This window comes from Anastrepha ludens, chromosome 5 (assembly GCF_028408465.1).
Source record: "Anastrepha ludens isolate Willacy chromosome 5, idAnaLude1.1, whole genome shotgun sequence".
In the NCBI taxonomy this organism is placed as follows: Eukaryota; Metazoa; Arthropoda; class Insecta; order Diptera; family Tephritidae; genus Anastrepha; species Anastrepha ludens.
In genome coordinates, this window is record NC_071501.1 from 127,284,108 (window position 1) to 127,310,921 (window position 26,814).

The following is a 26,814-nucleotide window of genomic DNA, read 5'->3' on the forward strand; positions in this document are numbered from 1 at the left end:
CCCAATTGATAACGAGGTTATTGCACAGTTTCAAAGATTTATTTCATAAAGAGGGTGATAAGCTTTCTGCAACCCATGAAATTAAACATGAAATAATTACATCAACTGATAGAGCTGTATATTCAAAAATGTATAGGTACCCCCAAATTCACGAAGAAGAAATAAAGAAACAAATCAAAGAAATGTTAGAGCAAAACATGATTAAGGAAAGCAATTCACCTTATAATAGTCCTTTATGGGTAGTGCCAAAGAAGATCGACAATTCTGGCATCCAAAAATGGTGAATTGTTGTAGATTACCGGAAGCTAAATGAAATTACTGTTAATGATAAATTTCCAATTCCCAATATGGAAGGAATTCTTGATAAATTGGGCAAAGCTCAATACTTCTCTTCTATTGATCTTGCCAAAGGTTTTCATCAAATTGTTGAAAATGACAGAAAAAAAACTGCCTTTTCTACACCTTTTGGCCATTACGAATTCATAAGAATGCCATTTGGGCTTAAAAATGCCCCTTCGACTTTCCAGCGACTTATGAATTCAGTCCTTCGTCAGTATATAAATAAAATTTGTGTTGTCTATTTAGACGACATCTTAATATTCAGTACTTCTTTATCAGAACATATACAAAATATTACAAAAATATTTCAAACTTTGAAAACAGCAGGACTTAAAATTCAAATTGATAAATGTAGCTTCTTAAAGAAGGAAACCGAATTTTTAGGTCATATACTTACACCTAAAGGTGTTAAGTCAAATCCAGCTAAGGTCGAAGTAATTCAAAAATTGAAGCTTCCGACAACACAAAAGCAGATTAAATCATTTTTAGGACTATTCTAATTCTATTCTAATGTAGCTTACCCCATGATCGCATATTTAAAGAAAAATGCTAAAATCAACATAAGAGACCCAAATTATATTATAGCTTTTGAAAAACTAAAGGATATAATAACAAATCCGCCTATTTTAAAATATCCAAATTTTAATAAGCGCTTTAAGCTTATCACTGACGCCAGCAATTTTGCTATTGGTGCGGTTTTGACCCAAGATGGTCATCCTGTTTCACTCGTATCGCGAACACTAAATAATCATAAAAAAAATTATTCCACTATTGAAAAAGAGCTATTGGCAATAGTGTGGGGAGTCAAATACTATAGACCTTATCTTTTTGGAAGAGAATTTGATCTCCAAACCGATCATCAACCACTAAAGTGGTTGCAAGTCAAAAACTCGGGTCTTTACCCGAGAGCCCGAGATTACAGAGATGGCTAGTTCAATTAGGGGAATACGACGCAAAAAATGATTACATTGCTGGCAAAGAAAATAAATTAGCAGACTTTCTCAGCCGCATTAATTGCGAAAAGTGTGAAATAAACGCGTTAGATTCTGATGATTTAGGAATTACTCTTAACGAAACTTTTATAATGAAAAATCTAAATGCTGAAAAAGCAGCAAATCAATCTGATATATCTCTAGAAGTTCAATCCAATCATTCCCTTGAAACCGTACATTCTCAGGCAGAGAATTTCAATGATCATATTTCTATTTTAGATACCATAGGTTCAAAAACCAACTAATTTTAGTAAATAACAAGGAAGTTGAGGTCATGGAAATTTTCAAGAACAAAAGAATCTTTATCGATAAGCAAGATATTGACTCTGACAATGTAACTAATATAGTCCGAAGAAATTTTGATAAAAGAAAAGTGGCGATATTTTCCCAAATTAATTATCATGAATACAACAAATTATGGCAAATTTTAATTAACAATTTCCTAAGTGAACGGTTATCATTTGTAAGATGTAGCTTTTTAGCACAGGACATCCAGGATGAAAGCGAGTTAAGAAAGCAAATATCTCTGTTTCATAATTACGAAACTGGGCATTCTGGAATATTAGTAACTTACGAGGGCATGAAGCACAAGGTTTATCATCCTCAACTAAAAATAAAAATACATGAAATTATAAATAACTGTGGCATATGCTCTGGAGGAAAATATGATAGAAATTCAATAAAAAATAAATTCCATTTAACCGAGACTCCTACTTCTACTAATAAAATTGTTCATGTCGATACTTATGTTAATAGTAAACACTCATTTATAATTTTTCTTGACAAATTTTCAAAACATGCTGTGGCTTTTTACCTACCCGATAGGAATAATCAAACTATTATTGGAAAAATAAACGAATTTTTATCAATTCAGGGTTCCATTGAAAAGTTTGTGTTTGACAATGAGTTTAATTCCAAAAATGTTAGAGATTTTTTAACTAGGGAGGGAATTGAGTTTCACGTAACTAAACCAAACAATCATACAGGAAATGCTGATATTGAGAGACTTAATAACACTCTAACAGAACGCATTCGAATATTAAACCTAGAGGAAAAACTCCCAGTTATAACTCAAATGCAGAAGGCCATAAAATTTTATAAAAATTCTTTCCATAGTAATATACAATAAAAACTACTCCACAAGAAGTTCAAAATTACAAAGTTGATCACAAATTAATAAAAAATCGAATTGAAAGATCAAAGTTAACCACAATTTATAAACAAAACCAAAAACGGGAAAACTATTCAGAGAATCGACTGGAAGGATTTATAAAAAAATTACAAAAGTTTGAGGCATAAAGAAGAACCTAAATTTATAAAAAGGAAATTGCAAAATATTCATACATCCAATATTAAAAGGCCAAATAAATATTCAGGCAGCTTTTAACGAAATTAAAACCAGGAACAGCGTAATTGTAAGATATTTACTATACTTTGGCCAAATGCAAAAAATCAGATACTTGGAAAATAGGCTTAATCAAATTCAAGATAACATATCAGCGGCTAGACAGAAGATTTTACACCCTAGTATATTGACGGCCAATAAAATAGAACGTTACAATATTGATTTTTATAAGCTAAAATTACTAAAATTAGGTATAATGAAATACGAAAAATCTAAGTTAATTATTGCCATTAAAATACCAACAAATTGTATTAAAACCTATGTAAAAGCTATAGTGCCAATACCAAACAAAGAGTTCATGGAAATAAATACTGATATTGAACATGTTGTCGAAATAGCAAATAACGTATATGCTTATGAAGAAGAGAAAGATTTGAAAAAAACTCAAAACTGTGTATATTATCAAAACTGTATGTTAAAGTATAACAACAAATTCGAGATCCTAGCTATGGACGATGAAACTTTAATTGTTAATAGTGCAATAAATGAAACTGTTTTACAAAATTGTGACGATCGAAAAATCACACTCAACAAAAATTACTTAATATCTGTATACAACTGTAAAATAACAATAAAAGAGTACGTTCTTGAAAATAAGATAGAAATTGTAAAAGAGAAATATTACATTCCAGTAAACAACGAAAATAACACGTTTGAAAAAGAAATTAACTTAAAAAAAAAATTGTATTGGAAAATTTTGAAAATATTAAAGAAATAATTAAAATATCATAGAAATGTTTCTTATGCAATAGAAAGAACGGGCTTTTTTGTAAGCATTGTTATAATTATTGTGATATTGTATTTAAGAAAAAATAATAATAAAATTAAGATTATTAATAAAATTGAAAAAAAAATCTGAGGATGTGGAACTGAAAGCCATTAAAGAGAAATACGGCTTAAAATATAACAAACCATAGGATCCAGGAGAATCCTTTGACAAAGGGGGGAGGATTTACGTACCATCACTCCACCACCCCATCTATTTATTTCTCTTTTTTGAGTTGTAAGAGTATTGTCTGACATTTAATGAAATTGGAATCATACACCAAAGTTTTTAAATGCTAAGGTACTAAGATTTCACAAGTAAAGGTTCCCACCAAAAGATTTGCTAGTATACATACATTTTACACCGACACGTTTTTCGCTCAATGCAGTTATGCTCTCAATAAGCATAAAGTGCTGCATAAAGTGACGTAAAACAAGTGTTATTGGAATTAAGGAAATTATTTTAAGTCAGTCTGTAGATTCACAACAACCAAGAAGGTTGAATTTGTTTAAAAATAAAAACTGTGAAAAAAATTAACTTTGGTGTTTTAATTTAAGTCCAAAGACTTAAAACTCATTAGTATTCACAACAACCAAAAAGGTTGAATTTGTTTAAAAATAAAAACTGTGAAATAAATTAACTTTGGTGTTTTAATTTAAGTCCAAAGACTTAAAACACATTAGTCGCGCGATGAACACTTTTCACAGAGCGTCAATTTTCGTAATACAAGTGTACGATTTGTAAACCAGTTTACATTTTGTGACAAATATGTTTTATTAATCAATATATGTACATGTGTATAAGCCGTCTGCTTCGATTCTCCAACTATCAAAGGAGAGTCGCCACACAATTATCAAACTATTCGTTACACAGTTGTCTGAGGGACCCCCAGTTCAATTTTTTTGGTTCTCAAACTAGATTTCCTATTATTTTTAATGAGATCCACAAGTTTTTCAATGTTTTCTGTGGATAATCCACTCTATTAACGACCTAGTCTTTCATCGTCACTAAGCATATCTTTAGTCAATTGAATGGCTCGCGCCACTCGTACATTACAGATTAATAAGTTTAAGAAAAAAGTCAATCGCAGCTCTTTTTTAAAACTTATTTTCCGACCGCAGTGAAAGCTAACACACATGACGCAGTACCTAACTAACGTTCTCACGACAGTCGGATAACAACAACAACGCAGTAACTAAAGTAACGTCCAAATGCCATACTTATTTTAGAACACGGCAATTCTGGACTAGTACATTGAATTCAAGTTCTTTTTATTTATAAAAAGTTCGCTTATTGCGGAATTATTCTTTCACTTACATACCATATAGGTATAAGTATAAGTTGTCCAGACATTTTTCGCCACATATAAAGTAATCTTTTTTGACTGACAGGCCTGTAAAACCTGCTCTGTTGTAAGTATTTAATTAAATTCTGATATCACAATTTAATATTTGTTGTTATTTGTGCGGCCCGAAAACATCGTGGAAACCAGGTAAGAAATTTTTCAGTCTGGCAACGCGAAATATAACAAAAATTGTTTTTTTTTGTTTTTGTTTATTTATCCAGCTTACATTGCCATTTTCAGGGGTTTGTTCAAGCACGCATTTCATCTGAATAAATTCTTTAAACTATTTAATGTTGTGTACTAAACTTTTTTCTTCATTCACGTGAGCTCATTTGTTGAAGTGGCAGTAAAGAGTAAAACCGTTGGATATGCAATGAAAAAGAGAGTTCTGTAGCGAAGTCAATTTATGGCTAAATGACGAAATTTTTACGGATAACCTAAATTTTCTTGTGAGCTTAGCCCGGAATGCTTTACTTAGAAATTGTTTTTGCTAAAACTTATTTGCTGACAATTTTTTGTACTGCACCTTGTTTTATTTTTTTATTGTAAATGATTTTTACTTGCATGTGTTACTTGTTTTAATATTTGCTTGCTAACGCTTTGCTCCTTTCATTTTTTATTTCGTTTTATTTTACAGATTTAAAAAGCATGAGTCGTGACAGCGATGACACTTTGAGCTCCATTAATTCAACGTACACAGGTATAACACTTTATTTAATAAATTTTTCCAAATTATTTCACGTTTATAAAAATTTTTATTGTAATTACAATTTTAACCCCACACAATTTTCATTTTAATCCTGCAGTGGACGTGTCGGTTAATGTGAGATTATTCTTGCACAGTCTAAATAAACAAATATGCAATTGAAAACCAAAGTATGAAACGAAATTTAAAAATCCCGCTTTTTAATAATAATAATAATAAACCCAGCTGTCACTCTCCTCGCGCCCAGTCCACACGATTGTCGCAGTCTTCATGTTCAGCTACAGACAAAAAATGCATTAGATGAATAAAAATCTGAATGTATCTGAAAACGGCAGGTGGTTTTTGAGATAACCTTTTTCACAAAGAAAATACATCTCTGGGGCTTACCAATGCCTCCTTAGCTATCCTCTGGCAATTCATGTCCGCAGTGGGCATCGAGCCCGGGACTAACTTGATGGCAGTCACATACAAACTCTCGGCCACGGTGGCCAAAGAACAATATCTATAATATTTTAGCAATAGCGCAATAGCAATAGTATCATGAGATACCGAATAATAGGCGTTCAGATTCGGAACTTTTTTATGTTTTATGTGTTATATTTTTCATATCCTTACACTAGCCAGAAAAGGTCTGCCTTCAGTTCTACAAAATTCAAAATGTTTGACATGTTAAATCTTTTTCGCTAATTTTTTACAAAACGATAGTTCCTACTATAAAAAAGCTGTGTAAATCAAAGTTTCAAAAAATTCTACAAATTTAAATTAATTGTTAATAATTATTATTTATACATACATATATACCACGCTAGCACGGGATAATTATTTCACTTCGTAATATATAGTATATATAAAATCATAATTATTTATAATAGTTTAAAAATTTTGGTTTTGAATTGTACTGAAAAATAAATTAAAAAAACAAAATACACCTCTGAGTGCTACGTGCTCGAGGCGTTAAAACTGCTCAGCTGATTTCTGTTCATTTGGATTGTGCTTCTTTGCTATGCAATGTAAAATATTCATATAAAAGTATAATAAGAAGCTGATTTATCATAACAAAATTTAAGGGCTGACTTTGCTTTATGACTTGTAACTTTACGAGACTATCCCCCCTAATTGTGCATTATAAATTCTAATCATTAATTTAACACATTTTTAATGTCATCATTGCTAACCCAATGGGGCTGGGATATTCCTATTGAATTTGTAATCGGGCAAATAAAACCCATAAAAAATTAGCTTATTTATATTTGTCGTAAAATTTTGTTATCACAAACTTTAATATCATAGTACCTTTCAAATTTTTGCCATAGGTCTCGCGAAACTCGCCTGTCTTTAACTTCTTTGTAATTGGTTTTGTGCGCTTATTATTCTGCATAAATATTTTTAAAGTATTTATTTCATACTAAGATATATTGAAAAGATGGATGTTTTCTAACAGCAGCGCTTCCTCAGCAAGCAGGTTGAGAGAATAGGTGTGCGAAGAAGAAGAAGGGAAAAGTATTATTCCGGTTTTCTTATAGTGGATATGGCGAGACAGTAGAGAAATTTTACTGTAGGCTTCATTAAATAATTCTTAATTGCTCATATAAACATACATAAATGTCCATATACATACATTTATAAATGATATTTTTTTTCTTAATTTTGCATAACGTCGGTTCACTGAAGAACCTTCTTAATTTTTGAGGAATTTAATCTTAATATTATTTTACAAAATAATTTATTTTTTCAGTTTTATTTTTTGGACTTTAATATGAAATATGCAAATAATGATTTCCTTTTAAAACTCTTCTCAACCTACATACGTTCATAAAATACGTATTATGTCAAAAATAGCAAATTTTATTAACTAAAGTAAATATTGTTTATTCATACATTCCCCCAATAACACTTATATACGCACATATCTATGCTCTTTTGAGTCCCCAGCGAATCGATGAGATAATCAAACTTATTTTAATACGGCGCAGGTGTTTGTTTATTGAATGAATTCTAATAGAAAAAAAGTTTCAAAAATATAGTAATTGAGTCGGTCAAATACATTTACAATTTGCTGCTCTATACTCGTTCATTTGTAGGCTTCATGTCAACGTAGCCATGTAAATGAGCACGATTGTTTTCATATAAGATTCGCCGGCGAAGGCGAAATGAATATTAATTAATTACGCTCATATGAAATCATACGCATATGTACATACATATAGAAACATATGACAGTATATATTAAAAACACTTTAATGGAGATAAATGGAATACTTTGGTACTGTAATTGACACCTGCTCAACTTTCTAGGGCTTTCAAAAGAATGGAATTAAACCTAAACCCTGCAATGAAGTTCACAAGCTACAAACTGGTGTGATTTGTGTGAATGTATTTTATGTGAAAATTACTAGTTAATTTTCCTTCTCTTTTTTTAAGCAACTCTCAATAGCCCCACAATTGAATCTAATCTTCTACATAGCCCTTAATCATAAGACAACGCTAGTGTTGCCGATTCGGCCTCAAAATACACAAACACCAATAAAAAGAATAATGAGATTTACCTGCGCAAACTGAAAGTCCAGCTTTACGTGCATCGTTTGCATAATTTTGGCAGAGCAGAGATGTGTAGAATATTGGTATATTTTGTTGGAAAGGAAAAAAATGTTTTAATGGCACCACATTTAAGCTGCTTTTGAACTGGTCTGCTGCTTTTGATCTAATCATTAGCGAACTGGTTTTCTTTTAGTTAAATAAAAGTAAATTTATAACTTTGTTTTGCTCGTTCAGTTTTTCCGTACAAGGAAAGTAGAACGGAGTACAATTTTGTATGCGTGAATACGTATTCGTGTGTTTTTGTATGTATGTAAATATTGAAGGCAACCATTAACTACGTATGGCTTAATCACAGTTACATAGTCCGACTAGTTTTGCAGACTTTTTTTAAGACGACCGGCTAAACAATCAAAAATTTACTAAATACTGCAAAAACTTCTCTATGACACATCTTTTATTTTAAACAGTCACAACAAAAAGACAAAGACTAGTTGATTTTGCTCAATCGGCGTGTTTTTGTGACAGTTATTAGGGCACTGGTCCGCCCCTATAAACCAGCTAAATTTGATGGAATGGAAGCCAACGTTTGACGGGTAATTTGCGTGGAACTTTCATTGCGATAGATCCTCTTTTTCGTAAATTTTTTTATTTTCATTTACCGAAATCGCGTTTATCGAACCGCAAGTACCAATAAAAAATAGAAAACATGAAGTTCTAAATTGGATTTCGTTGTCGAGCTGTTGATTACTGTTATAAAAGAAACGGGTTGAACTGCATAACAGAAAATAATCTTATATTAACAAAGCATTCATCTTTGCTTTGCCTGCTTATTCCCGCTTAGTGGTGCTTGACACACAGACTCCGTTTTTTATTTTAACAGTAGTTAATAAATTAATTAATTCGGATTGGTGGTACAAATATGAAAGTTTTATGGTAAACCAAGAATTTCCTTACAATGAGTCATCTACTTCATAAGGATTAAAATCATATCTTAATGATTTCCGCTGCATTTAAAATATTCTTTGTCTCTTTTTTTCATTCAAAACTTATTTTACCGCTTTCCCAAATAGAAATTAATTCATTCGCAAGAAAAAAAATATTTGCAAAATAACGCTAAAGAATTAGTTTTTTATGCTAAAATTTGTTTGAACTTAGTGTGAACCAAGGCGAATCCATTGAAGGTGGTATGGGTATATCAGCTGATTTGCTTTTTTCATTCGCCGTGGACATCCGAATGTCGGAATGCGGACAGCGAATGAAAAAAAGCAAATCAAATTTTTCTGCATGGTGTCAACAAAGTTTTCGTGATAGCAAAGTACCGAAGGGTTGTATTTATACATTTTCTACGACGGACGCAGTGATAAGGCTGATTATGTCTTTGCTAGAAATTTTTCTCCCATGAAAGCTCTCTAAAATTATCGGTTCGGAACATGGAACTAAATTATGAGTTCATATCTTAGTAGCAAACATTTATGGAGGTAATTTGAATCGCCTAAAGGTATTTCAAAGGTGTTATCGTTAAACATTTTCTCTTGCACAGAATACTTTCACTAACTTAAATCAAACAATAATTGAAATAATAAATTTACTTAAACAGATTTTTATGTCACATTTCACAATTGCTTCAATATTACTTTTGTGCAATAAGTTTCTTTCTTAATTTTAACGCTCATATTGTTTAAAAAAATGTAAAAAGTGATCTTGACCACCCCCATATTCTACACGTGACACAAGATTTTCAATTTGAAGTGTATCTTTTTTCATAGCTTTTAGCTATGCTTTCTGGTAATAGATAAAATAAATTTCTTGGGTTTTGTCTGGTTATGAATATGTGATTATTTACAAAATTTGAAGCTTGTAGGGAGTGATTAATGGATTAGATTTTAAGAAATATCCCAATAACGATCGCCTCTCGCTTTTAGTGAAGAGAAATTTTTAAATTTTCATTGAAGGGCCGTACATAACTTTTGAGCAATTACGATGTGCTAAATTGAAATTAATCGCTTTCCACATTATTGATTGATCAATCACTGACTGCACCTTAACATTTAAGTAGGTGAAAGGTAATTTTATTAACTTTTATTAGCTGGCTAGAAATCACGCATATGCATGCAAAGGGTGTTTCAATGCCGGACTATTAACAGTAGCAAAAGAAGTTGTTAATGTTTCTCGATTAGCGCGCATTTGGCCCGCAGTGATATTTTCGATTGCACTGCTTGGACGAACTGGTGTGCAATGTATTGGCGCACCGAGCCAGTCAACTACAACTGTTCGATTTAATTTTTTATTTCGAGCTTTGTTGGACGAAAATATCGACAATTTTAGGATAGTGCAAAGTCTTGCAGATCCACCATATTTTCATATTAGATTTTAATAATTTTTACACCTTTAAAAATTGTAAATGTATTACTTAACATCTGCCAAAATTGATATCGTGAAACTGTAACAGTTGTCAAAAAAAAAGAAAAAACACAAAAAACAAATATTATAGCTTGGAAGACCACGCATACACGAGTATATAAAAAGGTTATTTTCAAAGAAGATGCACCCTAAACTCCACATACTTGTTATTGTAATCATTTTTTGCAGCATTTATTGTACATATTTGCAGTGGAAGACCACGCATACTTGAGTATATAAAAAGGTTATTTTCAAAGAAGATACACCCTAAACTTCACATACTTGTTATTGTAATCATTTTTTGCAGCATTTATTCTACATATTTGCAGTGGAAGACCACGCATACACGAGTATATAAAAAGGTTATTTTCAAAGAAGATGCACCCTAAACTTCACATACTTGTTATTGTAATCATTTTTTGCAGCATTTATTGTACATATTTGCTCGTAATATCTACACGTATAATTACCGGTGTTACGAAGATTTGCGTGGTACGCATTAGCGCGCACGTTCACCGCAAGCGTGTGGGCTCAACGGAACGCTACTGGCATTGCCGTCAAAGCTCGAAGTACTGCTGTGATTTGTCACCATAGTTTTTTGTGTTTTGTTTGCTTTTTTTTTTTGTTTGATTGGTCGTTGCTTTTGATTTATAGTTGCTATTTCACAAGTGAACCGGTGTAGCGCCCACTGCATTAAATTCCAGTGCAATTGGGCGAGCTTAAACGCTGATTCCAGCGCTGATAACACATCTGCTAAATGTATTTGAAAAAACATGATCATTTAATTTGTAGCAAATGTTTGCTAATCGATTTATGCAGTCTTACATTAATTAGAAGCAACAAAAATACAAACAGGCGGCAGCTGTTAGGCATTAGTCTGTGCTGTTGTTGTATGTGTCACGCACTGCAAATGCAAAAGAAGTATGCTACTTAGCTGGCTCTGGAGCTTGCAGTACGCAGTAACTGACCTGCACGTTGCTTCTCCTAAAATGGGCATTGCTGCTGGCCGAGCTGAAACTCGGTTGCAAAGCAATGTAAGTTGTGGCTGCAATATGGCGAAAACATTTTATCCAGCCTCATCTGGTTTTCGCAGTGGAAACGGGGTCAGTTTGGGTTACGTTTTAGGAGATATCCCGCGATCCCCTTCCGACGAACTGTTAGGCGCCACATACCGCTGCTTTGACTGTTACTTTGTGGTGTTGCTTCAAGCGTTCTCAGTGGGGAGTTTATTGATAAAATGAATTACTTGCATCTGTGTTAATGCATTGGGCAAAGGCTACAATAAGTAAATTTTCTTGCTGGTTTCAATCGACGGCTGGATGTAAGCCAAGGCATTATTCGTCTTTGACAGTTTACTGGGTCGCTTTGTTGCCTGGCTGTCTAGCTGTCGGCTTTCTCGCTTTGATGATTCATTGAATATACAAGCACAGTATAGTTGTATGACTAATTCATCCCATGCCCCCCACCGTTGTTACGTTTGCCTCGTTAGAGAATAGGTGCAGTGGAGGCAATCAGTCTCAATTGAATTGCCGTGTATTTTTTGCTGTGACATTAACTTAGATCTCAACACTAAATGCAAATGTACAACAAAATTACATCTACAAGTAATTTTCAGTGTAAACACCGAGTTATTTTTACATCGCCACTAAATGGAGCTGCAAACACTTAGCAAATAAGTTAAAAGTAAAAATTAAATAATAAAAACAAATAAATAAAATTCCCATTCATCAATCTGAATACGTTTAAATACATATGTATGTATGTATTAACATATGCGCATATGCAGAGTATTTGATTAGGTTGGTCTCATCCGACGCAACCGTTCGCTATGGACATTCACTACCGCTCACACAGTGAAAGTTCGCTTACCCGCCAAGAGCATACAGACATACATACATTTATACATGTTGGGCATGACACATAAAATAATGGATACCTTGGACCACATGCACATAAAATATTACTCTGTGTGTGTGCATACACATAATTAGATTTCGCAACTTAGTAAAGTAGAGTAACGCGTCTCAACTGCGCGCTCACTCTTTGAAAAGGTTTCGCCATTTGAATCACCTTGAAAGGCTGGGATTTACTTTTTTCTATTCGGATTTTTTGTTTTTATAAGAATTGTAGGCTGCAGGACTCGTTTGATAAATGGCAACGCGCAATATGACAGCTAAACTGCTAAGCGGTTGTGCGTACATACCTACGAGTAGCCATATAATACACAGCGATTGGTGCTGGTTTGTCTGAAATTGCTAATTATAATGGCTCTAACAACAAGTTTTAGCATGCCCGCCTTCCCGCACATGTTTCTTAAAACATACCCTTGACGTTGCTGTAACCCCCATTACGAAATTACCTACAAATTGAGGCACTTTAAAGCCACAATAATTTACAAACATACAAGCAATGAAGCGCGTAAAGGTCAAAATAAATATTTCCATCACTCAAAGCCGTTGTTTTTACTTATTCAAAAAGAAAATTGGATGACTAATTTTGTGCCACTTTGTATGTAACTTACATACGTATGTACAGGTCTATTCATGAAGCAAATAATTTGTAAAAATTGTTACAAATAATCAAGTTTTGGTGTTCATGTATCCAACAAACTTTCAAAGTAGGGGAAAGTGAGAGAGAGGGATGACATTTCATTTTGAGCGGAAGTTGCAAGTTTTTACTGCATCAATTTTTACTTGTAAGAATTGGCAAACGAGAAAAACAGAAGATGTGAAAGTAAACACGAATTAAAATTTTCGAATTGAGTGAAAGTTCTAAATTTAAATAAAAATGGATTAAAATGGGGAATGTAAGTAAATATATTTATATAAAATTTATAAAGTACATATTTGAAGTTATATTCTATATTAAATAAGAATCTGCCATTGATATAGAGGTGTGCACTTCTGAACCACAACCTCGAGTCACCGTGGCTGCAGCTTCCGAAAAGCAAATCGAAAGCATTGAAGGTTATTAACTAATTTGGCCATATGTGTATACTCATACATGCATAGACGAAAGCAAGGAAAATATCATAGAAAGCTGTGATTGTCACAGCTACTCAATTGATAATGGAATGTTCTTCATCTCACAGCGATGATCAATTGGAAAAATTATTGTGGGCAAAATAATTCATGTGATGCCTAAGCTCGTTATTTTGTATTTTATTTGCTTTATTTTTGCTGCAAAAATTTAAATTTTTGTGATTTTTTCCGCCAACAATTTAATCAGCTTTTCGTAAATCTTGCAAATTGTTCCTGGTTTTGTGTTCGTGTACTTTGTTTTTGATATTTTTCTCTTTGAGCGCGAATTCTTAAAAACTAATTTACTGGCAAGTTACTGGATATATTTAAATGAACAGACCTAATATCAGCGCGACATATTGCAAAGTTTTGACTATTTGTTTATTTTTAATTAATTTTTTTTATAAAAAAATATAGTTCATAGTACAACAAACACCATATAACTCCAAATTTTCGAATTTTGTACAAAACTTTAAAAATTTCAACGAATTTTCATCAAAGTTTCAAATGCAGTTTTGTAGCCCAGATTTTTAATTTTATTGTTTTTTTGTTGATGGTGTTATGCGTTTTCTTCCATATGACGAATGCTCGACAGTTTTTTTTACTCGTAGGCTTACCGTTGCGTGCCGAAGGACGACTGCTATTAGAAAAAGTCTGAATACGTTCCCTTTTATAGAAGTGGATTTTTAAACTAATGCTTTGTGTGACTTAAATTCTGAAACTAATTGCAAATTAGGAATTATTTAAGTTTTAAAGTATTAAAATATTCAACACGTATCTAAAAGGCAAGGGGAAGTAGGCATTAACCAACATCAATTCAATCCTGTTTCTAACTGTCATACATAACATTGCACGATTTAACATCACCTCATTATTCTGATTTTATGTTGCTTTGTCGTGTTTTGTAAAATAACCCATAACGAACTATTTATCGTAATTCCACTTAGTTTTGTATACTAAAACCATTGCTTATGCATGCGTACTGATGTAGTTGTGTGCTGCCATTTATGCATACCTGTACATATTTACTTCTGTCGCAAATTCAACTAAATGTGAAATTATTGCCGTTTGTTTTCATGCTTTTGTCACACGCATTTCGTGTGACCGCATCGTTTTTATGGCTGATCTCTAAACGCCTCCTTACATATATACAATATGTGTTTGTATTGCTTCAATGATGGTATGTGTGTGATCTGCCTGAACTAAACTCTGATTTTGGTGGGGAATATTGAATGTCACACAATACACTTTTGTGCACATTGAACCTCATCCACTTCAACGATACATACGAACACATGAAATTGTTCAACATTCGACAGATCTGTACCAAGAGACTGTGAAGCGTTTTACACGCTCCTCACTTTCGCCTGAAATGAACCACTACTCATCATCACGTAATTCAACCAAATCGACAACGACATCCCAGATATCCGGGGATGGAGATCGCCGCACCTCTTGTAAGTTATCACATCACCGCGAATAATTTTCTGTGCAAGTATGTGTGCACTGCTGCGGTTGCTGGCGATGTTGATCGTAATTTGCGACCGCTCAATGCTCACTTACAAGATGTTGCCATGTATGTATGCATACGTAAGTTTTTCATTTGACTGTTTTTGCCATAATTTGCATTTTCCGTTTTTGTCTTTTCTTTATATTTTTGGGGTTTTTTCTGCATTTGTGTTTTCTACGTTTTTTTCTGGGCTTTGTGTGAAAAGTCAATTTGTATCTTGAAGCCACAGGTCGCCGTCGCAGTTCAGGTAAGCAGTCCAGTCAGTGATTAACCACTCAAACCATTTACAATACACTCCTACCAACTAACTCAGTGTGAAGATACCAATTATCTTGACAGATTAACCACTAAAATATACCAACTTTAATTAAGTGATTTTTTGGGCAGTCATAAATGCACTTCAACTTAAATTATTTTGTAAATATGTCTCAACATTCCATTCATACGGGCATTCATCGCAACCTATGAAAATCAGCGATCTCTGTGCGAACTACAACTTTTCGTTGGACAAATATAATTTCCAGTGTTGCTTGTACGATTCGACATTGAAGAGACGAGTTTAATGAATGCAATTATCTGTGGCAATACTCCGAAATTTCAATTTCATTTGGCTTCGTACGCCGGTTGCCACACCATTGCGCTGTCAAGGCTAACGAATTGCGGGTGTATGTGCCTTCGCAGCGAATTTGCATTATTGCAACAGATGTGTGCCACTTGTTGCTGCCTTAATTGGACAAAACGCATGCGCTTATAAACTCGTATTACTTCAGCTATTGTTGCTGCGCTCTACCAATTCAACTTGCGATTGCTTACAGAATAAAAAAAACCGCAAACAAACATACACTCAATGCACTTCAGGATGTATTTTTGTGGCGCCCTCTCACAGCTTGACATATTGTCAACAGTAGACAAAGAGGGCAATATTTGCTTAAAAAGGTTCCATGCTTTTGTGTTAGTTGCTGAAACTGCCGAAAATTATCGAAGAATGCTAGTTTCGACGCTATAAATGTAATATTTTTCACACCGAAGACCATGAACTGCCTGGTAGTTTGTAGACGAAGATTTGGGGCATTATTCTGTGAATTCCCGACGTCGAAACGCGATTTTGCATGCCAGAAATGCTTCTTGAATCTCACCAAAAAATGTTTGCATAGAGTGGAAATTGGAACCTTTGTGACAACCCTAAATGCAAGAAATTAAATGTGAGACCCAGCCAGCCAAGCACATCGACTCCGAATGTATTGGCAGTGTTTATGCTGCTACAACACCAACTCCAAAGGCGAACATTCATGGTGCGAAGGGGATGTTGAGCGGTTTAAAACTGGTGAAACTATCACGGGCAGCTGCATCATTAATAACTGATTTGTTTGAAGAGAATATTGGCAGAAAACCAACCATATTATTAAAGTCTAAAATCGATTAGAATCTATTTGTAAAACTGTAGATGGGAATTCTTATCGTATTCTACCTGGCTTATTCTGACTTTGGATTGTTTTTGTCAAAGCAGAAATTTTTTTCGGCAATACGGTTCGCTTCAACTGAAGGCATAAAAAACTGGCTTGATTCTTTCTTGGTCTCAGAAGATCAACGGTTTTTAGCTTTTTGGCAAGGTATCCATATGAAGTTATAGATGCCGATTGACAATACTTAGTAGATCTCAAAGCAGTTTAAATCGGATTTAGGGTGTGAAATTTGTGTTTCATTAGAACCAACTAAGATTTTGAAAAAAGAAACTAAAGAGGAACATTCATCACAGCCTATTTATTGTATGTATCTTCGTTCGATTTTTTTTACGAAGTAAGCTAATAAAAACAAATTGAAGTTAAAATGGAACTCTATTGCAAGGAAAAGTCTAACGGATTAAAACAAGGGCACACATTTTAGTTTGTTCCATTTCCAAAAGAAATATAAGCTCTTGCACTTTACTCTATACAGCTGCAAAGTTTGACTAGGTTATACTGCCTGCCCGAAGCCACGCAGAGACCATTTTGGTCCATATCGATACCAGACCACAATCACACAAGGTACACGTACTGTTCGCGAATTTTAGGAATCACTCGAGCTCCAGTTCACGTATACATTCTCAAACAAAAAAAAAAACTTCAATGGAGTTATAGATATAAAATTATACTTTTTTAATGAAGCTAGATTTATTTCATCATGCAATTTTTTAAATTTTCATTGGAAATGGTCTCAGTTTGCTTTTGCACAAGCCTTCAAAGGATTAGGCCATGCAGCACGCACGGTTTGCAGGAATTTTGAGATCGCTGCTGGAACTAAAGATTGTTTGAGACTCTCCAAAATTTCTGTGAGGTCTTCGACAGGCCATGTTGTCGAACAAAAATAAAAATTGTAAAATTTGTCACAGAATTTATAGCAAAACTAAGTACATATTTAGCCCCAGAAACGCAACTTAGTTTGGCAAGTGCAAAATTCAGAATTTAATTATTTGCAGTATATTTTAGTGCAATCACATCAATGACATCAAATTCTACACACAGCCATGCCTGCATCTGTGAATGACAGGCGAGGTACACCTACAACAACAAATGTCCATATATTACATTAATTCTTTTACATAATATTTAGTTGTGGGCGCTAATCGATGGAAAACGCCGCAATTAACAATCCATTCCGCTAAACATACATATATATGAATATTCTACATACATATATGAACACACTCTCATTTGTAGGTGTATACTCGTAATAAATACTGAGTATAGAGTCGCGTACGATCGAGCTTGTGAACTATTTTCTATAGCGCTGCATTGCCACATAAATTACGCGTACACAATACATACATACACACATCTGCTCACCCTTAGTGCATATGTATGTTATTGATGCACGCATGCATTTGTTATTGGAAAATTCATCTAACAAAGAAATATACTAAATATTTCTAGAAAGTCCGATTCATTACACCCTCACGATCGGGCCATTTTGAGCTGCAAATATTCACATTGACACATACATATGAATAAGTGCATACACATATACACACTCATATATAGGGTCACACGACTAATAAGTTGGTATTTTTTGTTTTTGTTCTCACTTCGTTTAAGTTTTTGCCAACTTTCCGCTTCCAATCCGCGTTCAGTGCATTTTAATCCGTCCGTTGTTATTCGCTGCGCTCGGTGTGTTTGTAACCTTGGATCGCCTGGCTTGCAGTCTGAAAACCCATTTTTTGTTTAAAATGACAGGAAAGTTTTAAAAATAGATATATACAGTATGTATACATATGTAGGTAAATGTTCAAATAAATACATACAAATAATTGTGTGTGCAAAAATTATTTCATGGCCCAGTGAATTTTCGTGCTTTAGTGTTTTGCATACAAACGCCTTTGCCAACGATCACAACTTTATTGTCTGACGAAAAATTCTTACATATGCACATATCTACTTATGTATTTTTTAAAATATTTTGTAAATTAAGGTAGTGTTAAACATTGGATGACCTCACATCGCCGGCTCTTGTATCTATACCGTGCAATGTACTTAATTGCACACCGATGCATCAGCCGCCAACGAACTATTCCATATAAACAATAGGAACTGTTTATGAAAGGATGCTTTAAATATAAGTTTTGGTTTGTATAAACTTCGCTAAAAGACCTCTATGTATGGTGCCACAAATTTGATTTGATTTGAAAATTATGCTGCGTTTTATATTATTTGTTTACATACGAACACGAAAAATTGGTCGGCCAAATCAGGCAATCAAGCGAATTAAATGAACCCTTTGCGGCCGTATTAAATTTTGGCCATGGGTGTCGTACTGGTCGGAATTAATTTCCTTTCAAATAGCAGTTATACATAAAATGTAAGATCATGGAGGATAAACCAGATTTACTAATTCTATAAAAAATATGGTATAAAATTGGTATGGTTCCTTGCTGTGGTGGCTCAGAGTAGACATAGGATCGGAATGGTAGAAAAGCATTGGTGGCTGAGAATAGACATACAACCGCAAAATGCTAAAGTATCCAATAATACAATTATTTATAAACGAGAAATTTGGCGCAATTATCTTGAGTGCCCAATAAAGTGTTGATACAATTAAGCACATTTTACTGTATATCCGAGTGTTTCCTAAAAGGCTGAAGATTGATTGGTTCACTTCGATTTTCATTTAAAAGTAAAAAATTCAAGTGCAATAAGGCAACTGATTTGAGTGAGTTTTTCAAATCTTAGACTGGGAGGCAAGTTTACCGCCCAGGCATCCAACATGAGATATTTTTAATTGTCAACTAGCAAAGTCTCCTCGTTTGACACGCATACAAACATATGCATGCACTTGTAAATGCCAACTAATGAAAGTCCATTTGTGATGAGTTATAAATTGGTTTCCACTCGCTTTTTACAGATCATGGTGCCGTTCTCACACACGATACAGAACAGTTTATAATTGGTCAAAAAGTATGGGTTGGCGGTATACGTCCCGGCCAGATTGCCTACATTGGTGAGACTCATTTTGCCCCCGGTGATTGGGCTGGTATTGTGCTGGATGAACCAAATGGTAAGATTAGATTTACTCTATATGGATCGTTGTTGAAATGTTGTGTAAATTTGTGTGGTTCTAGGTAAAAACGATGGTTGTGTCGCTGGCAAACGTTATTTCCAGTGCGAACCAAGGCGTGGTATCTTCTCGCGGCTCACGCGTCTCACATTGGCTCCGTTTTCGGGTGCACAGACACCGACTTCGCCGCTAGCTAAAATGTCGCCAGATCGCTCACGCACAGTGTCACCAACTGCGAGCATACGCAGCTCATTCCTACGCAGTTCAGGAAGTAAGTGTGGAAAGGGAAAGTAATTTACATGCCAAATAATTATTAGTAGCTTTTTGTTTGAATTACTTATCAATTTTTTTTATTATATTTCATAAACAGAAAATGGTTTGACAGTTGGAGATCGCATTATTGTATCGTCTGGCTTCGGTAGTCGTCCTGGTATTTTACGCTATTTGGGGGAAACACAGTTCGCATCGGGCAATTGGTGTGGCGTCGAATTAGACGAGCCTTCTGGCAAAAACGATGGCTCTGTGGATGGCGTAAAGTTAGTAAAATCCTATATATTTTCGTATTTTTAATCATCACTAGTAGAGAAAAAATATTACTTCGCATCTTCGGAGACTCCTTTACTAAATATACTCGTTTTTTTTTACTTTTCATATATAACTGAAATTAAGCGCATCTTATATTCCGTGATGTATTGTCTCCGATTTGAAGTAAATTGATTCTGCATAACTAATACGAGCACATATCATTTTTCCTGCAGATATTTTGAATGCAAACCGAAATACGGCGTTTTCGTGCCGATCGCGAAAGTCTCACTTTCACCTTCGTCAAAGAAGTCCCGTCTTTCCAGAACCGGCTCTCGAGAATCTCTCAACTCCATTGGCACAATGAACAGCATTGCCACAACGAATACATCACGCTTGCGCATGAATGCCCAGGTATAAAATTGAGATTGTGAGGATGCGCATATGTTGGCGTTTATCATCTACTGATTAGTTAGAGCACTCAACAGGCTTCAAACTAATTTGTTTAAAAAATTTCCCATGCAACTAAAGAAACCGATTACTTTCAATTTTAAAGTAATATTTTTCTAATTTTACAACTTAAATTTCTACACTAACCAAAGCAATCGAAACGACTAACTGTAACGAACTTGAATTATTCTTTTATACAGCGCAAATCTTTGTCAATCAAGCCGATCGTTGCCACACCAAAATCGCAATATTCCATGCAGGTACGCTAAATTTCAACTTACATAATAGGATTTTGACAAGTGGGAAAAATTTAGATGTAAAAATTGTTCTATGGAATGGTCTACATTTGTGTAGGTACATAAATTGGCGGGGTATTCACACAAAGGAGTATTCTAGAACCTACAATTCATAAACGCAGAGACTTTTTGCGATTTGAAAATCTATTTTATTAAGATAATAACGAAATTGGTGATTGCTTCAACTGTACTTCGTTGTGCGAATACCTTCCTGGTACTAATTTCTCCACCGTTGCTTATTTCCCACCCTATGGCAATTTGTTTATCTTTTTGTGTGTTTGTGTTCTTTTTTTGTATTATTTATCACTGTTTCAGTTGCTGTTATTTTGCATTTGCGTTTGGTCACCTAAACCTAGTTTTAAGCCGTGCTAAGAGTACTAACAAAAACCTATGTAAATTATTATTCGATATATTGCACTACGTATTGTTGTATATAATTATTTTTTGCAAACTGTTAAAAATAAAGCAAATTCCGACTACCGCTATACACGCTACTTTTGAATTTATTTTTAAATTTTAAATTTAAATAAAGCTTCTTTAAAATGTCGATTATTAATTGAAAATTTGCATGTTTCCGTTGGCACGCTCCCGCCCACACAACGCTACCTGTCACTAGCATTTACTTTTAATACATTTACTTAAAGTGTACTTGTAAAAACATAGTACAATATTATGCATATAGGTATATATGTACACATCTGGATCTACCCGGATATATTTGTAAGTATATTAGCGGTTGACTGATTCTAAAAATTGGCAATTTTTTATTACGATTGGTTCTGTTGATTTGGTGGCTTATTTACATTGGCATTTACATAATTCCTCATCCCTCCGCTTTTACCTTTAGAAATATTTCCTATTTCACAGTATTGGACATATTTTATAGGCATCGGCAAAATATTCACAGTTTCATGATATAGCAGTAAAGGGATTCCATAATCGTATATTTATACAATTGATTTATATTTCTATATTTTTCGGGTGTATTTTGATCTTTATGTTCGGAAAACTTGGTTAAATGCCTTTGTGGATTATGCAGTTGTGTTAGTAAATGTTTATAGTATAAATATCTGTGGCTGTATGACATAGTAAAGGGTGTTTTTTTAGAGGTTAGGTTTTCAAATTGGCACTACTTTTTTCGTAGATGGTCTTTTTGACAGCTGTCACTTGATTTATGCTCAGTTTGGTTTGCCATTTCATAATGAATAGACTTACACCTGAACAACGTTTGCAAATCGTGCAAATTTATTACGAAAATAATGGTTCGGTTCGCGCGACGCATCACAAGAAAATTTTGTTCAGCGATGAAGCTCACTTTTGGTTGAATGGGTATGTCAATAAGCAAAATTGTCGCATTTGGAGTGAACATAATCCACAAGCCATTGCTGAGACGCCGTTACATCCTCAAAAAGTCACTGTTTGGTGTGCTCTATGGGCAGAGGGAATCATTGGTCCATATTTCTTTAAAAATGAAGCCGGTCATAATGTTACAGTCAATGGAGAGCGCTATAGAGCCATGATTAATGACTTTTTCGTGCCTGAATTGGACGATGTTGATGTGGACGACCTTTGGTTCCAACAAGACGGCGCTACATGCCATACAGCCAACGCAACAATCGATTTATTGAAGGAAACTTTTGGTGAGCGCATTATCTCGCGCCGTGGACCTGTGGCGTGGCCTCCAAGATCGTGCGATATAACACCGCTGGACTATTTCTTGTGGGGCTATGTGAAGTCGCTTGTCTACGCAGATAAGCCCGAGACGATTGACGTCTTGGAAGAGAATATTCGGCGCGTTATTGCTGACATACGGCCCCAATTGCTGCAAAAAGTGGTCGAAAATTGGGCCTCTCGGCTGGAATTTATTCGAGCCAGCCGCGGCGGCCACTTGCCCGAAATCATTTTTAAAACATAATGGCAAACCCTTATCTTTATAATAAAGCTAAATTCTTGGCCATAACATTAAATTATATACGTTTTATTTCATCTTGAAAACCTAACCTCTAAAAAAAACACCCTTTATTTAGTAGCTTAAGGCGAAATGGAAACTACCTTTGTTTAAATTAGATTCTAGCTTGTTTGAGTAAAAAATCTTAACATTATTTTTTCCTATAAATTTGAATATGATAATAAATAAAAAAAAATATAAAAAAATAAAAATTTTTTAAACTTAAGTCGACTTAAGCTACTTTGGTATACGACCACAGCTGCGTAATATAATAAGTGTATTTCCACAAACATATCTGTATTTTTTTCAACGGGTTTGTGTGCTTTAATGTGAACTAGTCTTAAGGGGACAGATACCTGTAAACGGCCATATTTTCCCTGATTTTTATTAAAATTATTTAAAATGAAGAAGTCAATATATTTTTTTCAAAATTGGTATACAATTATTTATACATGAAAATAATATACATTTTTTTTATATTTTAATCATTTAAAATGGCGGATGTACACTCAATTCTTCCAGGAAGGTCGCTTCCCAATCGGCGGGCATTGTAGCATCGGTGTCAGTGACCTGAATACAAAAACCAAAAATTTGTTTGTTTATTAATGTCATAACTTCTATATGAATTAACGAAAAATGGAATAAAATGCTTAAAAAAAATTAATTTTGGGGCGAATTTTCCTACTATTTTTGCTTCGAAAAAATTATTTTTTCGAAAAATTTTCGGAAACTTTAAACACATAAAAAGTAATATCATAAAATAGACGTGTGCAAAATTTCAGAGAGATCGGTCAATAACTTTTCGAGTTATCGTGTACGCCAATTCGAAAAATATAGTTTTCAGAAAAACCCGTCTAAAGTTTGAATACAACGTACTATGTAACTATACCTCTCCCAGCGCTCTAACGCAAAAAATAGAGTCGTCACGGTTGACGATCTATAATATAAGAAATACTTAAATTTACGTTCTAAAATTTTTTTTACATATTCTTAAAGGATTATATTAACATTTTATGAAAAAAAAAAAAAAAAAATTTTTTTTCGAAATTGTACAGGTATCTGTCCTCTTAAGTCGCAAAAGTAAAAAAAAAATCGCGAAATGCTTATGGCCAATAATTGCTCTTATGTTCTTCCAATTATTCTTTACCTTGGATATTTCTAGGATTTACTGCACGAGAAACAGAAACACATTGAGCAGTTGATGATAGAGCGGGAGCTGGACCGTGAGGACTGCCAGAACCAAGCGCTACAGTACCAAAAGAATATAAACGAGGTAATTATCTACGAAGACACACTTTATGCTCCGGTTGTGTATGCCGACAAGAAGCGGCCCTTCCGCTTAACACGAGTGCGGTTGCCAACCATACCGCCGCGCCCGTCGTCACGATCATCCCAATCACCACCCGTTACGCCGGCGAAAAAACGTTCATCGTTGGTGGAGACATGGACGCCTTCGCGCCCCCCAACACCGCCAACGAAGAAAGTTTGGTTTTGCAATAAAAATAAATTGATTACAGTTGCTTGGTAAGGAAAGCAAAAAGCAATGATAATTGTGAGAAATAGAAAGCAATGAAATACCAAAGCCCAGTCGACTGGGCAAGAGCAAAGGGCTAAGATATACGAAAAGGTTTTAATGGAGGAGGAGAAAAAGGTTTTTACTAATCGTTTTTGACGCGTGCTTACCTTTCACACACACTTGTAAATGCACACGCCAAATGCATGCACACACCTTTACAATACATATGTACATACATATGCATACTATACTATATACCCACATCAACCTCAACCCTTGTTAATATTACGATCGTTTAAAATACGACTACAGCTGCAAAATAATTGGCAAACGATTTGTTTATTTTAGGTGTTCAGTATTATTCACCAACGAGTGCTGTGGTACTTCCAACCCAAAATACAATTTGTTTAAACAGCCTAATTTGGTTATCTCTCAACCACTGTTACCACTCAAAGTGTGGTTTACATTTCAATTCAAATTTTTTTGTTACTTTCTTTTTGTTACCTTTTCGATTTTTAGTTTATTTTTAATTTCATGTTTGTTAATTTTAACATCTTGCAAATAAACGTAACCAAACACTTGTGTGGAGCATCACAAATATATGTACATACATGCATGGCACTGTATGCTATGTGCAATTTTTATACAAATTTTAGTGCCAGTCACGTTTATCAATTGGACTTCGCTGGTGCTTTGCAATTTTAGTTGAGCTTAAATTAAGCGCTGAGGAAACTAAGTCCATACATACGCACATGTCTCATTGGATCGGGGGCGCTATTAAGAAAATAAAATTTAATTCCAATTTTTTTTTAACAAATGTCAAATATAGTCGCATAAAAGTTTAGAAATAGTCAGTTATTTGCATAATAAATTTTATTACATATTGAATTACAGGAGGTAAATATTATGTTCCAGGTATACATACATACGTATGTACATACATACATACATATACTCTTATGTTCAATACTAACCCCACAACCTGCTCATCCTTCAGCGTGAAAAAAGATTTACAGAAATTTTGTGTTTGCCTATCAGGTACTGGCGCGCCTCAGTTTTTTCACCAACAATTTGTTTATCACACTTGTAACAGTAATATAATGTAATTTTTTTAAAGCTGTAAAGAAATGAAAATCCGCACAAGAAACAAACGAAAAAATATTGCAGAATAAATTGAAAACCATGCATTCTTATTTAAGAATAACACTTTAAAAGCAAAAACCGGCATTGCTTTAAATGATTTTTCGTAAACGTTTACATTTATTTTCGCCAGTTTGTGAGTATACATTCATATGCACATAAGTATCAAGTTTTGCTTATGCGCTAAATTGTACCACCATTTCAAATAACACAATTGCAAAACATATTTTGACTGTGAAAAATAACTGGTTAATATTTTTGCAGAAATTTTGCTATTTTTCTAGTTTTACTGTCTCGTTTCACTTGTTTGTTTTAATGTTCAATAAATAAAATATTCAATATTACAATGTCACTTGGAAAGCTAGCTTTTTGTTTTATTAGCAAACCTTAGCAACATTTTCTATTTTCGGCAGAAAAATAAAAAAGTTACTTCAACAGTTTTTTGAATACCTGCACAAGTGTTTTAGCAAATGTTACAGGAAATTTCAGGAAATCTATTTGGAAAGTTTAAGGGTATAGCATATAATAAGTGCGTGATATACTGACGGTAGGACTTGGTCCATTCTTTACAGAAGACGTGAAATATAAGAATAAAAGAACAAGTTTTTCTAGCAACGACAGGCAAATGCAAGCAAAACTTCAGCTGTACTTCTGCCATGAAAAAATCTCATAAAAACTGTTTGCCCATGGCAGTAGCATGAAACTGAAACTTTCCATTTGTAGGACAATCACGACTCACAGCACGAACTCTAAGAGAATTTTGGTTTAAACGCCTGCCAGAGGTATTTGGGTCATAATATGAAGTATTACCAAACGAAGCGCGTCGAACGAACGAGAATTCATTACCTGGTTATTGACATATGCGATAGAGAGGCACTAAATTTTGTGAATGCCGTCTTTTGATGATTTTTTTTATTCTTGTAGTAAAGTTTTCGATGCCATTTAAGCATAAATTCCGCTCCCCTGTGTCGGCGATTTCGCGTCGACTTTTATCTTTCAAAGATTAAACTATTTCTGATTTATTCACATAAACTACACCTTTGATGGTCCCCAGAAAATATTCCAAATGCGCCAAATCGGGAGATCGGCTGGTTTTGTTGCAGAATATTGTGAAATTATTCTTCCCAAGACTTTTGTATCAACAATAAGCAAACAAAAAGAGTTGTTATCAAGCACTTCGATTTGCTGTGAACGCTGTTCATTTGACAAATTTTGATCTTCATTTGCAATATTTTCAATCGAATGGCCGGAGGGAACGTGCACTGGTGTTTCTACATTTTATACCGAAACAGCCAACTAACACGACCGTCGGTTCTAGGTTACCGGAATTACCCAGATTTATATCCGGCGAAGAACTTGTCACTCCAGCATCATTCTCCGTCCATGTATGGAGA

At 34.1% G+C, this 26,814-nt stretch overlaps 1 protein-coding gene across 15 annotated transcripts in view; it reads left to right on the forward strand.

The window, feature by feature from the left end:
• Nucleotides 1–26,814, forward strand: part of LOC128865049 (restin homolog) — a 72,172-nt gene that overhangs the window by 36,453 nt on the left and 8,905 nt on the right. For 8 of the 15 annotated variants that reach the window (XM_054104948.1, XM_054104947.1, XM_054104949.1 and 5 more), the window contains 9 exons: nucleotides 5,485–5,547; nucleotides 14,831–14,968; nucleotides 15,227–15,268; nucleotides 19,396–19,548; nucleotides 19,613–19,819; nucleotides 19,919–20,084; nucleotides 20,307–20,484; nucleotides 20,721–20,780; nucleotides 23,927–24,037. In XM_054104948.1, the coding sequence (XP_053960923.1) occupies nucleotides 5,485–5,547; nucleotides 14,831–14,968; nucleotides 15,227–15,268; nucleotides 19,396–19,548; nucleotides 19,613–19,819; nucleotides 19,919–20,084; nucleotides 20,307–20,484; nucleotides 20,721–20,780; nucleotides 23,927–24,037 (1,118 nt within the window). The other 7 variants (XM_054104953.1, XM_054104958.1, XM_054104959.1 and 4 more) reach the window with 5 other exon arrangements.